This window comes from Heptranchias perlo, chromosome 10 (assembly GCF_035084215.1).
Source record: "Heptranchias perlo isolate sHepPer1 chromosome 10, sHepPer1.hap1, whole genome shotgun sequence".
Classification (NCBI taxonomy): domain Eukaryota; kingdom Metazoa; phylum Chordata; class Chondrichthyes; order Hexanchiformes; family Hexanchidae; genus Heptranchias; species Heptranchias perlo.
The window spans coordinates 75,476,954-75,493,452 of NC_090334.1; the positions used below are offsets into that span (position 1 = coordinate 75,476,954).

Genomic DNA, 16,499 nt, shown 5'->3' on the forward strand with positions numbered 1-16,499 from the left:
CCGCCTCAAACGGGTGACCCCTTATTCTGAGACTATGCCCCTGGTTTTAGATTCCCCCATGACGGGTAACATCCTCTCAGCATCTACCCTATCGAGTCCCCTCAGAATCTTGTATGTTTCAATAAGATCTCCTCTCATTCTTCTAAACTCCAGTGAGTATAGATCCAACCTGTTCAATCTTTCCTCATAAGACAACCCTTCCATACCCAGAATCAACCTAGTGAACCTTCTCTGAACTGTCTCCAATGCAAGTATGGCCTTCCTTAAGCCTCCGAAAGCTTGTGATTTTCAAATAAAACTGTTGGACTATAACCTGGTGTTGTAAGATTCCTTACTTCCTTAAATAAGGGCACCAGAACTGTACGCAGTACTCCAGGTGTTGTCTCACCAGCACCCTGTACAGTTGTAGCATGACTTCCCTGCTTTTATACTCCATCCCCCTTGAAATAAAGGCCAATATTCCGTTTGCCTTCCGGATTACCTGCTGCACCTGTATGTTGACATTTTGTGTTTCATGTACGAGGACACCCAGATCCCTCTGTACCGCAGCATTTTGTGGTATTTCTCCATTCAAATAATATTTTGCTTTTTTATTTTTCCTCCCAAAGTGGATGTCTTCACATTTTCCCACATTATATTCCATCTGCCAACTTCTTGCCCATTCGCTTAACCTGTCAATATCCCTTTGCAGACACTTTGTGTCCTCATCGCAACTTGCTTTTCCACCTATCTTTGTATCATCAGCAAATTTGGCCACAAGACACTCAGTTCCTTCATCCAAGTCATTGATATATATTGTAAATAGTTGAGGCCCCAGCACTGATCCCTGCAGCACCCCACTGGTTACAGATTGCCATTTTGAAAATGACCCTTTTATCCCAACTCTTTGTTTTCTGTTAGTTAGCCAATCCTCTATCCATGCCAGTATATTACCCCCAATACCATGAGCTCTTATCTTGTGCAGTAATATTTTATGTGGCACCTTATCAAATGTGGTTTGGAAATCCAAATATACTGCATTCATTGGTTCCCCTTTATCAACCCTGCCCGTTACTTCCTCAAAGAACTCTAATAAATTTGTCAGAAACGATTTCCCCTTCATAAAACCATGTTGACTCTCCTTGATTGTATTATGAGTCTCCAAATGTCCTGCTACTACTTCCTTAATAATGGATTCTAGCATTTTTCCAATGACAGATGTTAGGCTAACTGGTCTATAGTTACCTGCTTTCTGTCTCACTCCCTTCTTGAATAGGGGTGCTACGTTTGTGGTTTTCCAATCCGCTGGAACCTTTCCAGAATCTAGTAAATTCTGGAAGATTACAACCAATGCATCCACTATCTCTGCAGCCACTTCCTTAAGACCCTCGGATGCAAGCCATCAGATCCAGGGGACTTGTCAGCCTTTAGACCCATTAGTTTACCTAATACTTTTTCTCCAGTGATAATGATTGTTTTTAGTTCCTCCCTCTCCTTTGCCCCTTGATTTTCTACTATTATTGGTATGTTATTAGTGTCTTCTACTGTGAAGACAGATACAAAATATCTGTTCAACTCCTCTGCCATTTCTGTGTTTTCCATTATTATTTCCCCAGTCTCATCCTCTAAGGGACGAATGTTTACTTTAGTTACCCTCTTCCTTTTTATATACTTGTAGAAGCTTTTACTGCCAGTTTTTATATTTCTCGCTAGTTTACTCTCATAATTTATTTTCTCCCTCTTTATTATTCTTTTCGTCATCCATTGCTGGTTTTTAAAGTTTTCCCAATCTTTGGGCTTACCAGTAATCTTTGCCATGTTGTGTGCTTTTTCTTTTAACCTGATACCATCCTTGACTTCCTTAGTTAGCCATGGTTGGTTCACCCTTTTTGTGGAGTCTTTCCTCCTCACAGGGATATATTTTTGTTGCGAGTCATAAGATATCTTTTTAAATGTTTGCCACTGCTTATCCACCATCATATCATCTAATCTGTTTACCCAGTCTACTTTAGCCAATTCCACCCTCATTCCTTTATAATTGCCCTTATTTAAGTTTAATACAGTAGTTTCAGACCCAAGATCCTCTCTCTCAAACTGGATGTGAAATTCTATCATGTTATGATCACTGCTTCCCAAGGGATCCTTTACTTTGAGATCATTAATTAATTCTGTTTCGTTACCCATTACCAGATCCAAAATGGCCTGTTCCCTGGTTGGTTCCCCGACGTATTGGTGTAAGAAACAGTCCCTAATACACTCTATGAACTCCTCCTCAGGGCTATTTTTGTCACTTTGATTTGTCCAATCTATGTGAAAGTTAAAATCACCCATGATTATTGCATTACCTTTTTTACAAGCCCCCCTTATTTCCTGATTAATATTTTGCCCTACCGTTAGGGGGCCTATCTACTACTCCCACCAGTGATTTCTTTCCCTTGCTATTTCTTACCTCCACCCAAATTGATTCGACATCTTGATCTTCTGAGCCAAGATCATTTCTCACTATTATACCAATTTCATCCTTTATTAACAGAGCCCCTTGCGCTTCCCTGATTTTCATCTCTCCACCATTGGCGGCCTTGCCATCAGCTGCCTAGGCCCTAAGCTCTGGAATTCCCTCCCTAAACCGCTCTCCACCTCTCTCTCCTCCTTTAAGTTGCTCCTTAAAACCTACCTCTTTGACCAAGTCAGTCCTAATATCTCTTCATGTGTCTCGGTGTCAAATTTTGCCTGATAATTGCTCCTGTGAAGTGCCTTGGGACATTTTTACTATGTTAAAGGCGCTATATAAATGCAAGTTGTTGATGTCCTGTCCAAGTCCAAGTCCAAGACCACTTAGTTTTACCTTGCAACAATGCCTTTTTACCTCACCCCCTTATCCTTACGTGGTCTTGCCTCGTCCTGCCTCTGCAACCTTCTTCAGCCCTACACCCCAGCCTTGTGCCCTTCGATCCTTTGACTCCGATATTCTGTGCACCCTTCTTGCTCCCTCTATTAAATCATTGGTGACAAAGCTTTCAGCCATCTTGGACCTTTTGTCTAGAACTTGCTGTCTTAACCTCTCTGCCTTGTTACCTCTCTACCTTCCTTTGAAAGCATCTTCAAAATCTCTCGCTCAGATTACATTTTCAGTCATCTCTCCTAAACCCTTGTATCACTATCGGCGTCCGTTTCTCCTGTATGAAATGCCTTGGAACACTTGCTGCATTGAAGGTGCTATATAAATGTAAGTTGTTCGTTCAAACTTCCTCATTTCCAACAGATGCCCCCTGGTAGATGACCCCGTCACTGTAGTGAACTATTTGCTTGGATCAGATTTAATGGTTCCTTTCATAGTCTCAAAAACCTCAATTGGGTCTCCTCAAAGTCTCCTCCTAACTTGTCTCTCAGAGATGCAAACGAGCAGTCCAGAGTAGTGACCCTTCCTTTGATTTTTTTTCCCTCCCTGTGTAGTAATGCCTATTCCTCCACTCAGCTCTTCCCAGTGACAGCATGGCTGAGATGACCACGCAGGGAGTGAGGAACTCGGGGCCTGGGCCTCAGGAGTCTTCAACAGTCACTGCAGCCTAAGCAGCCACCGCCACAAAAAGTAATTTAAAAAAAATATACATGAATAGAACACCGTGGAGCCAGGAGGAGCAGGAATGCTCCACCCAGCATCTACGGCACTTCTGAGGGCCGCTGCCTGCCCACAATCGGCCCCCCTCCCGTTTCCTTCAGCACCGCCCCCCCCAAAACTCCGAGGGCTGCTGCTGCTGGCAGGCAGGCGGCCTGAATTTGGAATGCTGACAATGGGCGGACTTCCTTTGGAGGCGCGACAGGCACCAGCAGCTCACCCAGATTATTGAAATGAGGGCCGAGGCCCAATTTCGGACCGGTTGTGCACCCGAAAACAGGACCATAACCAATTCTTACCCCATGGTCTCCTCAGTATCAAGACTTAGGGTAAAATTGCAGGGTTATGTCCTCAAGCAGTTCTCCCAGCATTCATTTTGATTGGAAAATAAAAATGGGCAGAATTATCTGCTGGTGGTGGTGGAGATACTTAGTGGGTCTTGTGAGCTGCTGCTGGACTCGCCAACTCTACTGCTGGTCTCTGTCCCATGGAGAATAGGACCGGTGAAAATATAAACAGGGAGAGAGGGACCCGGAAGCTGTAATGTAAAACACCTTGGGCATGATTTTAACTCGGAAAAACGAGTGGGTTGGGGGCAGGCGGTTGGGTGGGGGGGGGCAGTAAAAATTTTAAAAATCTGAAACCCAGCCCCAACCCGTCCATTTCTGGTTTTAATGGAGGCGGGATGAAGGGTGGGTGATCAACCCGCTCTCGGAGGCGGGTTGATCAGTCAAAGGTTTCAAGGAGACTGGGGGCCAGGATTCCTGGGCCTTCTACTTCATGCCACATGAAAGGAGGCAAGAAGGCCTGAAACTGCAGGTAAGTGCCTTTTTTAGCACAGTTTGTGGGCCCGGAGGATCAGGAGTGCTTCCCCCGGGCCCAACAAACTTACCTGCAGTGTCCACCCCCACGATCTGCAACTCCGACCCCCTCGCGATCTCCAAACACCACCCCCCCTCGCGATCTCCGACCACCCCCCCTCGCGATCTCCGACCACCCCCCCTCGCGATCTCCGTCCCTCCCGATGACCCCCGACCCCCCCCCCCCCCACTACGGTCGAACCCCTGACGACTGAGCCCCCCCGATGACCACCGAGCCCCCCGATGACTGACCCCTCTCCTCCCGATGACCCTCGATGACTGAGCCAACCCCCCATCCCCATCTAAGACTTACCTGTTCCTCTTCCTTCCTCTTCTCCCGTCCGACTGAGACCAGCCTTTCAATCAGGCCGGCCTGTCGGGCGGGAAACCATCAAAAAAAAATAAAAGACGTCCTGACATCAAAATCGTAAGACCGTCCGGGAAACTTGTACTTTTCGGGTTTCCCATCAGGAATTCCACCCTGCCCCCCGCTTCCCACTCCCCGATAAAATCATGCCTATTATCTCTGCCATTAAGATAGTTTCAAAGCAAGAATCTAGTCAGTCAGCAGAGAGTTAAAATCACAATGCAGAAAAGACTCCTTAAACTTTGTATTTGTATTTTAATTGTCACAGCAGTCTTTCAAACAAATTTATAAAATGCTTATTTAACTAATTGCACTAGAGAAACGCATGCTAATTGCAAAAAAAACATTTTTTATCAGTAAGTTGACCTTCATGTGACTGGTTTAACTTAGTGGGTCTCGGCTGAGGTTGATATTGGAAATCTGGCTTCTTGTGCCAAAGAGGGAGCTTGAACTATCGATTGTTTTAATTACAAAAATCGCAAAGATTAGTTGCAGATGAGGGAGGCCATTCCACCCATTTCGCTCATAACCTTCAGTCTCCCATTGCAGTTTCTAACTGCTTCTTGAATGATTCTAGGGTTTCTGCCTCCACTAGCCTACCCAGTAGTAATCACTTTTTGCGAGAAATGATCCCTGACATCAGCTCTGAACTTACCTTGTGACTGTTTGTACCGATGTCTCCTTGTCATAAACTTGAGGTTTAACTTGGAATAGTGCTGCGATTAACTTTTGCTATTCCAGTTAGTGTCATATATCTTCATAAAGTCTCATCCCATTCACGACCTTTCAAGATGGCAGATTTCGTGTTTTCATCTCCTTTCAAGCCTCATTTGCCTCCATAACAACAGTGACTACACTTTAATTCATTGGCTGAGAAGGTGCTTTGGGACATCCTGAGACCGTAAAAGGCACCATATGAATGCAAGTTCTTTCTTTACCAATCCACACTCTCAAAGTTCACACATGAATAAGGGCTACCTGGACAAGGCACCAGAGGCTGAAAGCTGCCTATAGAACGGTACCTGATTGAATAAAAGGAGCCAACATTTTCGGCAGGGGGGGAAGTTCAAGAGTACATTTGAAAAAAAAAGTTAAATAATAATCTAAGACCTGGTTAATGTTTTCATTGCCAAAGTTATAAGAACATAAGAACATAAGAAATAGGAGCAAGAGTAGGCCAATCGGCCCCTCGAGCCTGCTCCGCCATTCAATAAGATCATGGCTGATCTGATCCTAACCTCAAATCTAAATTCATGTCCAATTTCCTGCCCGCTCCCCGTAACCCCGAATTCCCTTTACTTCTAGGAAACTGTCGATTTCTGTTTTAAATTTATTTAATGATGTAGCTTCCACAGCTTCCTGGGGCAGCAAATTCCACAGACCTACTACCCTCTGAGTGAAGAAGTTTCTCCTCATCTCAGTTTTGAAGGAGCAGCCCCTTATTCTAAGATTATGCCCCCTAGTTCTAGTTTCACCCATCCTTGGGAGCATCCTTACCGCATCCACCCGATCAAGCCCCTTCACAATCTTGTATGTTTCAATAAGATCGCCTCTCATTCTTCTGAACTCCAATGAGTAGAGTCCCAATCTACTCAACCTCTCCTCATATGTCCACCCCCTCATCCCCGGGATTAGCCGAGTGAACATTCTTTGTACTGCCTCGAGAGCAAGTATGTCTTTTCTTAAGTATGGACACCAAAACTGTATGCAGTATTCCAGGTGCGGTCTCACCAATACTTTATATAACTGCAGCAATACCTCCCTGTTTTTATATTCTATCCCCCTAGCAATAAAAGCCAACATTCCGTTGGCCTTCTTGATCACCTGCTGCACCTGCATACTAACTTTTTGATTTTCTTGCACTAGGACCCCCAGATCCCTTTATACTGCAGTACTTTCCAGTTTCTTGCCAGTTGAATTAAAATTGAACAGTGAGTCAATGATAAAGGCTCAGAAAGCTTCTCTTTTTTTTTCATTTTAATTATATGAAGTATATGTTTTTAAAAAGCTGCATAATATTTTGTTGCAGTTCTAATTTTTAATTGCAGTCAGTAATATGCACTAATTATTTTTCAGTTTTGCTTGTTAATATCCTCCAGTTCTTTGTTCTTTGTCACGTCCCCAAGAGTTTTCTTTTACTCAGTGAATCCTTGTCCTTCCGCAGATACATCCACTACGTGTTTGATCTGGGAAACGGGCCCAATGTTATCAAGGGGAACTCGGAAAAGGCCTTGAGTGACAATCAATGGCACAATGTGATAATCACCCGGGACAACAGCAATACCCACACGCTGAAGGTGGATGCTAGATCTGTGACTCAGATCATCAATGGTGCCAAAAACCTGGACCTTAAAGGTGAGCTTCTGTTAGTTTATCCTCCATCCCAATTCATCTGCAAGAAAAATGAAATGACACTGTAGTTTTGATTTGGAGAGGATTGTAACTTACTGATAAATCCAGGGCTATTGATGAGCTAACTTCACAAAGAGGTTGCAGTTTTCCACAATTGCTGCAGTCAATTTTTAGACCATCACTATTCACAATAATGGGAATTTTCTCCTGAATCCCTCCAGATCTGTGGGCATCAGGAAATGCAGACGTGGGTGTTTAAAGTCATGCGACTGTCCCGATTGGGGTAGTTGGTGAATTCCCTGCCTTGGGTGGAATTGAGCTAAAGAGGTCAGCAAATGCCCAGAGTTGATCCTCGGGCTGTGCTGAGGTAGCTGATCTCTGCTGGTGTACTGCATTTGGCCATAGTGGTCCTGGTCAAAGTAGGGGGAGTCAGTCAGATTTCACGGTCCAGTGACCCTTGCTGGATGATGCACATGTGTGGACATCAGTATGTAACTAAATGTTCTCATTTCTGAAACTGGGCTTGCTGACTCTTGGTTTATGCTTGTGGAATGGGCGTTTCGGTAAAATAGGTGTAGAAGCTGCTGGCACCAATGGAAAATTGCAGCAACGAAAGGAGGCAGACAACTTGCACTTGTGTCTGGCCCTTAAAAGTAAAAAGTGTCGCATGGCACAGTCTGATTCAACCTGAGCGAGTGCCTGTGGAGTGGATGGAATCAGTGGCAATGGAGTGGAATTTATCCTGGCAGCCAACAAAATGATGGCTTAATTTTCCCTGATGTTCAGTTGGAGGAAGTTGTTTCTCCTCCATGACTTGATGTCAAACAGGCAGCACGACAGGATGCAGAATGGTGACGGGGCGGAAAGAAGAGCTGGAGAGGTAGGCCTGGGCGTCTTCAGCAAACTGATGGGAGCTGACCCCGTCCCTGCGGGTGATGTTGTCGAGGGGGGCAGCGTGCAGATGAGGAAGAGCAGTGGGCCGAGGGTGGATCCTTGGGGGATTGTGGAGGGGACAAAGCAAGGGGCAAGAAGGGAAGCCATTACCTTGGCGCGGCGGGAGCATTCCCACCTCTGAGCTGGAAGGTTACGGGTTTGAACCACGCTTCAGACAGCCCCAGCGAGCAGGAGACCAGGGCTCTGGTCTCTGAATACTGGGGTGACGTCCAGCAGCGCACTCACGCCGCGTGAGAGTAGCTCTTTGGAATGCTCGCCCTTGAAACCTTCTCCATTGCTGCTTCTTTCTCCGCCTTTAAGTACCCTCTCTTGTGATCTCTCCTAATTTTCCTAATACTGCTTGGCGCCTGTTTCACATCTATGAAGTGCCCTGGGATGTTTTCTACATTTATAAATACAAGTTGCTATTTGTGGTTAAAGTGTAGAACGATCACATTCTAGAAAAACAACACTTTCCATTAAAGATGACCAATCGTAGTCGACAAAGAAAATGCCCCATTCCATGAAAAAAGTGCTGTCCAAGATAGAGAGGTTCTGGCAGCACCTCACCACCTTCACATTCAGTCTCTACATCAGAAATGTACAAAAATAAAGGTGAGTCCTATAAAATGTCTCAGCTACCAACTCTCCCCCATCACACCCACTCCCTCAATGCCTTGGGCCGACCCTGTTCGATGGCTTGCCTCTTGCTCATTTGAAATCCCTCCAAGGCCTCGCCCCTCCCTATCTCCGTGACCTCGTCCAGCCCTTCAGTAACTCTGCGTTCCTCCAACTCTGGCCTCGTGTGTCCTTCGCTCCACCATTGCTGGCCGTGCCTTCAGCCATCTAGACCCCTAGGTTCTGGAATTCCCCTCCCTAAACCTCTTAGCCTCTCCACCTCTCTCTTCTCCTTTTAGACGCTGCTTAATACCAACCTCTACCTTTCCAAATGTCTCCTTTGGCCCGGTGTCAATTTTTGTCTGATTATGCTCCTGTGAAATGCCTTGGGACTATTTGCTACATTAAAGGAGCCCTATAAATTGACATTATTGTTGTTTCCGCCATGCCTTGGACTAACCTTGACCAGGCCTGCTGTCCTCACCTTCTACACCAGGCTACCTTCTACCCACTCTGTCCATTCGTTGGTTCTGCCCTACTCCCTGGCCTATTTTTTGCCCACTGCCGCAGTGCCTTGGACCCACCCTTAGCCAGGCCTACTGCCCATGCCCTCAGGATCAGCCTACCTTCTACCCACTCTATTCATGCTTTAGACCCATTCCCACTAAACCTGCCACCCTTCCGGCTTCACTGTCAGGTCTGTCACTCTCCTGGCCCTAGCACTGGTCTTACTGCTTAGTCAGGAGTGTGCAGTAGGGTCCTGCTGCACACTGGCAGCATGAGTTTTAAGTGGGTGAACATGTTGGCCTCAATTTTGGGATTGGCACATCAGCTGATTTCCTGAATGCCAATCCTGCCACTTCTCACCTTAATTAGAGAGAGGGATCCAGAAATAATGACAGTGGAAAAAGAACAATTACAGACAAAGAGAGAGGCCATTTTTATTTTTCTCTGCGAACACATCACTGGTGGATAACCAGTATACAAAAAGTATCAGTGCCATTGCTGTTGTCAGATTTACATGTACAAACAGGGCATGACTTTGGCAGTTCATGACCCAAGATTCTTCTTCAGACCATCCCTGAGGACCAGCACTGTTTGTTCAGCTTGTTCCTCGCGAGCGTGTATTGAGTCCTTTTTTCTAGACAGTTAATGATAATGTCATCTCCCATTCTGTAATATTTAGAAACCATGGTGAAGTGCCTGGGCTCACAATACAGGACCCGACCGAGAAGAGATAAAGACAAGATAAATCCAGAAGTTGCGAATAGTGATGGCAAGCTTGGGTTTTAAATGGGGATTTGTGTTTTGGATTTTTCTATCACTTCATTAAATGCCTTGTCAGGATAGAGCTCCGGGGTCCTGCAGTGAGATATTTATGCATCTATCAGATAATTAACCATCCTGGGCTCTCCTGTAATTCGTTTTTCCTGCTGAGCTATTTTGGAAGCCTTGGAATTCATTTTGAATAACACGTGCCCATTAATTTGCAATGAAAAGCATTCAGATGAAGGGATATTCAGCACGTTTCTATTTGTGACTAGCATATTTGCAAAAATAATACCTAAATGTGCCATTTCTACAAAAGCTTTGTTTGTTGAAACTATGTGAATCTGAATCCAGTCGACTGCAACAGTCGTCTTAACAAAAGTAGACAAGATTGTCCTTTACTGTGTTTGAATTTTCATAGAAATAGGCTCTAACTATATCAGCACCAATGTATGGGCGAATATGCCAAACTATATACACAAAAGTTCGTGATTACCCAAAGCAGAAGGCAAAGTAAAAGTCTCAAACATCATTGTACTAAAGCAGCTTTCTTTGATCAATGGATGGTGCACCTGTGGTATTGTACTCTTTGTTTAAACCATCGTTGTAGGAGTGTTTGCCTTCAGAAAATGCACATATTCTACTTAGATTAAAAAATGACTGAGGTAGAAAGTTGATCTGTTACATGCAACAATTGAACATGTAACATTCCACGCAAAAGTACATTATACCACAAAAGTTAAAACATAACGCTTTTATTAACAATTGTAAGCAAAGTTCCTTTGGGGTTGAACAGGCTGGGCTGGGCAATGAGAGATTAAGAGCGAGTGAATTCTCTTTGGGAGATCCTGTAATCTCATACCTGAAGCAGGCGGGTCTGCAGTACTGCAGGGAATTATTGTTGATTGGCTAGCCAAATTAAATCATTGATGGAGCCTGGAGGGGACTGTGATTCTTACTCTTTGGTTCCAGGTAATTGAACAAACCAATTAGTGAGTGAGTAGGGTCGCTCCAGCCAGGCTTGTAGCTAGCCAGTGTTCCAAATTGGCAAACTGTGTAGTTTTGCCCAGTTAAACTTTAGAATACTCCCCTAGGCATACTTGGGTGTCCTTTATGCTTGGCTGTGACCAATCTTTGCATAGTTTCTGTGGTCTTAGGTAAGTGGGATGATCTATATAGGGAGAGAGTATGCAGTCCATCTTAGATAAATGGAAAGCCTGTCTACGTGGATTTCTTTTGGAGACTCAAGTTTGCGAATGCCAGGTACTCAGTTGATCAAAAAAAAGTAGTAATCCAAAGACAGAAAATAATAGCGCAGAGGCGTCCTCGCTGTGCTATGCTGCAGCTATCTGCCTCCGTTAGCTAGAGATGGGAAGGATGATATCCGCCCAGAAATTAGAAGTACAAAAGCACAGTTAAAAATTTGACATGGATATTGAAATCAAGAGCGAAATACTGCAGATGCTGGAAATCTGAAACAGGAAGTGCTGGAAAACACTCAGCAGGTCAGGCAGCATCTGTGGAGAGAGAAACAGAGTTAACGTTTCAGGTCGATGACCTTTCATCAGAACGTTAACTCTTGTTTTTCTCTCCACAGATGCTACCTGACCTGCTGAGTCTTTCTAGCATTTTCTGTTTTTATTTAATGAAATCAGGATTTTCCAGGTTTGTAGTGATCCTGGGGCAGCCCAACCAATTAACCAGGCAAGTTAGTTAAACAAACAAGGTAGCAGTGGAGTTAAACACATGCAGCTGTTTCTCTATTCCATTGCTGAGATACAGGGCCAGTAGAAATGAATCAGCTCCACAAATTCCAATCAAAGACATGCTAGGTTCCCCTGATAGCTTGGTTGGTAAATATATTGCATAGCATAGTGACACCACTGTTCCCAGCCAGAATGGAGATGATTGGATAATTCCCCCATCAATCATGCCTGGAGACCGCACTGGGATTGATTTTATGCACGTAATTTGTATTATGTAACTATCCTCCACTCACTGCATTTTGCTGGAGAAATATCCCTGCTTTTATCAGGAGACTTTGCTGTAGTTTCGGTCGGGAGTTCTGTAGTTTGTACAGACTCTGTTTGAATAGACTGTTTGCTGCGTAAATAAACTTTGTTTGCTATAAAATAGACTCTTTGTTGGAAGCCCTGCCCCGCCTCCAAATCATTGGCTAATACAGTGGTGTCAGTACTCACATTGGCTCAATTCCTGTTCTGTGCTGAATTAGCTAGGCTCAGCAAAAGGCAACGTCACCGTTGGTCTCAATGCTCTGGGGCTAGGGAGGTTAAATAATCTGATAGGCCTTCAATTTGCGATTGTTATCCAGTGACTCCTGCATGTGTGTGTTCTTCAGGTGCTTTTTAAGGTAGAATTGCCTACCAGCACTCACATTCTAGGCTCATGCATGAAGATTGGGCACCTGGGCGTGGTATTGGGGCAGTACAGGCACTCATTAAACGGTATCTAAGCCTGAGTCAGTGCCTTTAGAAGGGGAAAGGATAGAAAGTTGACAAAAAAAACTGGAAAACAAGGCATGCTAATAAGTGGGATGCCCTGCAGATACCAAGGCAAAATAAAATGATACACATATTTAATTTATTGAGTCTGTAAGCTATGTTGTTTGGAACACAGGGAAAGTATCTGATTTCCTGATCATTGCTTTGAAGATTACAGCATTGCGGTAGAGTTTGCTGCTTAACGCACTGTTCTTTTTTTTTTATCTTTGTCTCACCAGGTGTCCTATACATTGCTGGGCTGGCCCAAGGCATGTACAGCAATCTGCCAAAACTTGTCGCCTCCAGAGATGGGTTTCAGGGTTGCTTGGCATCTGTAGACCTCAATGGAAGGCTGCCAGACCTGATTCATGATGCATTACATCGGAGTGGGCAAATTGAGCGTGGATGTGAAGGTACACCCTTTAACAACTCTAGTTCAGGCTCCCTCATCAACTCGAACAGTAGCTCAAACCCACACCTATACATCCTTCCATCTGAGAAACTTTTCATTTTGCTAACCGTCATCATGATGTCCTCCATTGTAATCATTTGTTCACCACTGGACCTGTCCGTTTGATCAGTTCAGCCTCCGCTGTAGCACTAATGCCAAACTTGTAAATCTAATCTACTTTTCTTGAATGTAACAACAAACATGAAAGGGCTCTTTTATTTTTGGACTTCCACATGTACATTGTAAATGAGTAAATATATTATTTATCAAAAAAGCAAACCCTGCCTTTCTTGATGTTATTTCTTCAAGAAACATTTATTTTGTTCCTGTCACTCAAGATACAGTGCGTTTACATGATAATTGCACATCGTAAGTTTAATTGGAATCCATCAACAAAAAAATTAAATGTTTTAGAAGTCCATATATGGGTTTCTGCAACGGCCTAGCGGGTTAAAAAACTAGGATATCACCGAAGCATACGGACCAGAAGTTCCCAGATTTGATTCCCAATCTGTGCCGAGCTAGCTCATTTTGGCCACGGCAGCAGTTTGGGGTGTTACTATTGGCTTCATGCGAGGCTAGAGATGGGAAAGCTTAGCCATCAGGGTTTCTGCTCCTGGATCGTCATCCAGAGATTACGGCCGGAAGTGAGCATGTGTGCATTCCAAGTGAGGACCAGTTTGGCCGTGAGGACCTCGGGTCAAATGGCCTGCTGACACTCTCTGGGCTGACAGGAGAAACAATGGCCGATTGGTTGAGGTAATAGAAGGCTGCTGATGCCTGTAAATCTGTTTCCCAACATGATTCATAACCTTTGGTGCGGGAAGTGGGGCGGGGGCGGTGGGCGGGTGGAGTGGGGGAGCAGGAGAAGGTTGGGAATAAAAATGTATAACAATAGTAATTTTATGGAGCCATGTAGAGAGTCATCCAGAGACAAAAAATTGCTCCACTTCTTAATCCTAGTTCGACTGCTTTTGTTTTTAATCAATTCATTTAATTTTAATTTCTTCATTCCCTCTCTCCGCCCCCCCCCCACCATCCCCACAAAAGGTTTGAGCGAAGGAAGAGACATTTGCCATCATTGGTTTGAAGTGGAAGTTATCTTCCCTCTTCATAAAAGCAATTTCCCTGTACATCCCTGATTCTAATATTGAATAACAAGAAGAGATAAATATAGTCATTTTTATGATTTTCTTTATTGCATTGTGCAGATTCCATCTGATCTCATTTGTGGAAGTTTCAGGGAAAATAAAAAGGGAAAGAATAATTTATAGGTTACATAGGGGAAGAAGCCAGTGCATAATGACATTGCAATTTATTTTTGTACATGGCCACTGCCTTTGCTGAGATGTCTTAATTCATTTGAGACAAGTCTTTATATAATTTATTAACATTTTATTATAATGCAGCAGTATTAAATATCACTAACATTCATTTTTTTTACAGCTTATTCAAAGCTGTTCAGATACTGCACAAGTCGATTTTGATGTGAGATGATCAATATTCTGCCTCTGAATTACAGAGTTTCACCTAATATTTTAATATTTGACGCAATTATTTGGAATTTGCATTGGTTGTAACTTTTTTTGTTTTGTTTTTGCATTTGACTTTGAATGAAATACATAATGACGCTTGAATAAATTTGTACTGTGTGTCACCTACAACCTCATCATTAGATGAGACATGTCAGCTAGCAATTGCATCTAAGGGAAAGCGGAATAGATTCTCGGCTGGACAAAGGCGTCTGAAAGTCAAGTGTATGTAATATATGTAGTATCAAAAGATTGCATTTCAGAATCAAGTGTCTTTACTTTTATTCCATTACATGGTTTACAAAATGTAGGGCTGAATGCCATACATTTGCATCTAGATCCAGTGCCAACTGTCAGACCCATTTGAGGATACTCTGAAGAGACACTCGCATGCACAACAAAGTGTCAACTGTTCACCCTTTTTATTGATGGCAATAAAGCATTTGCCATCAATAAAAGGAGTGAACAATGTTAGTTAATCAAAAGACAGATGTGATTTCGTTTTTACTTAATCTGTTTGCTTGTTTGATCTGATGAAACTGATGTTTAAAGGGACGTTTTTTCTTTGCAATTTTTCCAATCTTTAATGTCACCACTTTGCATCCTCCTTCAACCAGGAGGAGATGTGAATGAGTTGTTGTCTCGTGAATTTACAATCCACTTGCCACATAATACAACATGTAAAGTGAAGGTTGTCCAGCCCTTTTTAGAAGGGAGGAAGGAGTTAGGCTTGTTATTGAAAACAGTGGAATGGACGTGCAGTTTAATTCGAAATTCGAAAGCAGGATTAGAGAGTAATGAAAACCATGTTGGAAGTATGCTTTTAAAGTTAGTTCTTCCTTGATGAGTAAGCTTTGTTTTAAAGATATGCTCACCCCAAAAATTTTCATGATGGCAAAATATGCATTTGAATTGAATTGCTTTAGCTGGAAAGTTTTGAGTCATCCGCCAGGGAGATGGTTTGGCCTTCACTATGTGTTTAATAGAGAACAAGTTTTGATCAGTATGATCATATCTAGTTCACTGGCTATATAATACCACAATGTCCAGCTATCTTGACCACAACCTTGAAGTTGTAGGGCAAGATTTCCAGCCTCTGAAGAGACAAGACCAGTATAGCTGACGTAACACCCATTGTATGACAAATCAGGCTCAATGCAGAGTGCATTCAATGTATGGATAGCACTGGAGGACCAGGGAACAGATATTGAAAATGGCACATATCGAAGAAGCTGCCAAGGTAGGCAGCATTAAGAAGCAGCTGCGTGCAAATGACACAGCTAAGGCTATGAGCCCTGATAACATGTTGGCTGTAGTGCTCAAAACCTGTGCACCAGAGCTAACTGCTCTTCTAGCTAAGCTGTTCCAATACAGCTATGACACTGGCATTCAACCAACAATGTGGAAGATTGCCCATGTACATCTTACCACAAAAAAATTAGGATCAATCTAACCTGGAGCTTCCTCCCAATTATCAGTAAAGCGATGGGCAGGGTCACCAGTAGTGCCATCAAGCCACACCTATTCACCAATAACCTGCTCATTAGGTCCTGCCATAGTTACTTGATTCCAGACCTCATCACAGCCTTGATCCATTCATGGCTGCAAGAGCTGAATGCCGGATGATTGGTGAAAATAGCTGCCCTGGATATTTGAACATGGAGCTCTAGCAAAACTGGAGTCATTGGCCGACAAAAGGGACAACCCCCCGGTGTCTGGCATCACACCAGACACAAAGGAAGGCAGTTGTTGGCCAATCGTTGCAGCCTTAGGACATTGCTGCTGGAATTTTCAGGGAAGCATCCTCGTCCCAACCATACTCAACAGTGACGTTCCTTCCATGATAAGGTCAAGATTTTGCTGAAGATCAGCTCCATTCACAGCTCCTCCGATGGTGAAGTATGTTATGCCAGCCCACAGCAGGACCAGATAACATCCAGAATTGGTCTGACAAGAGGCAGGTGACATTTGCACCACAGAAGTGCCAAATAATGACCATCTTGAAGACCATCTCAAAGAGT

General features: G+C 43.7%; 1 protein-coding gene across 2 annotated transcripts in view; it reads left to right on the top strand.

Annotated features, from left to right (window-relative positions):
- LOC137326704 (neurexin-3-like) overlaps positions 1–16,499 on the top strand; it is a 1,580,588-nt gene that overhangs the window by 668,240 nt on the left and 895,849 nt on the right. For both annotated transcript variants that reach the window (XM_067992033.1, XM_067992034.1), the window contains exons 10-11: positions 6,987–7,177; positions 12,735–12,908. In XM_067992033.1, the coding sequence (XP_067848134.1) occupies positions 6,987–7,177; positions 12,735–12,908 (365 nt within the window). The remainder of the gene's footprint in view (positions 1–6,986; positions 7,178–12,734; positions 12,909–16,499) is intronic.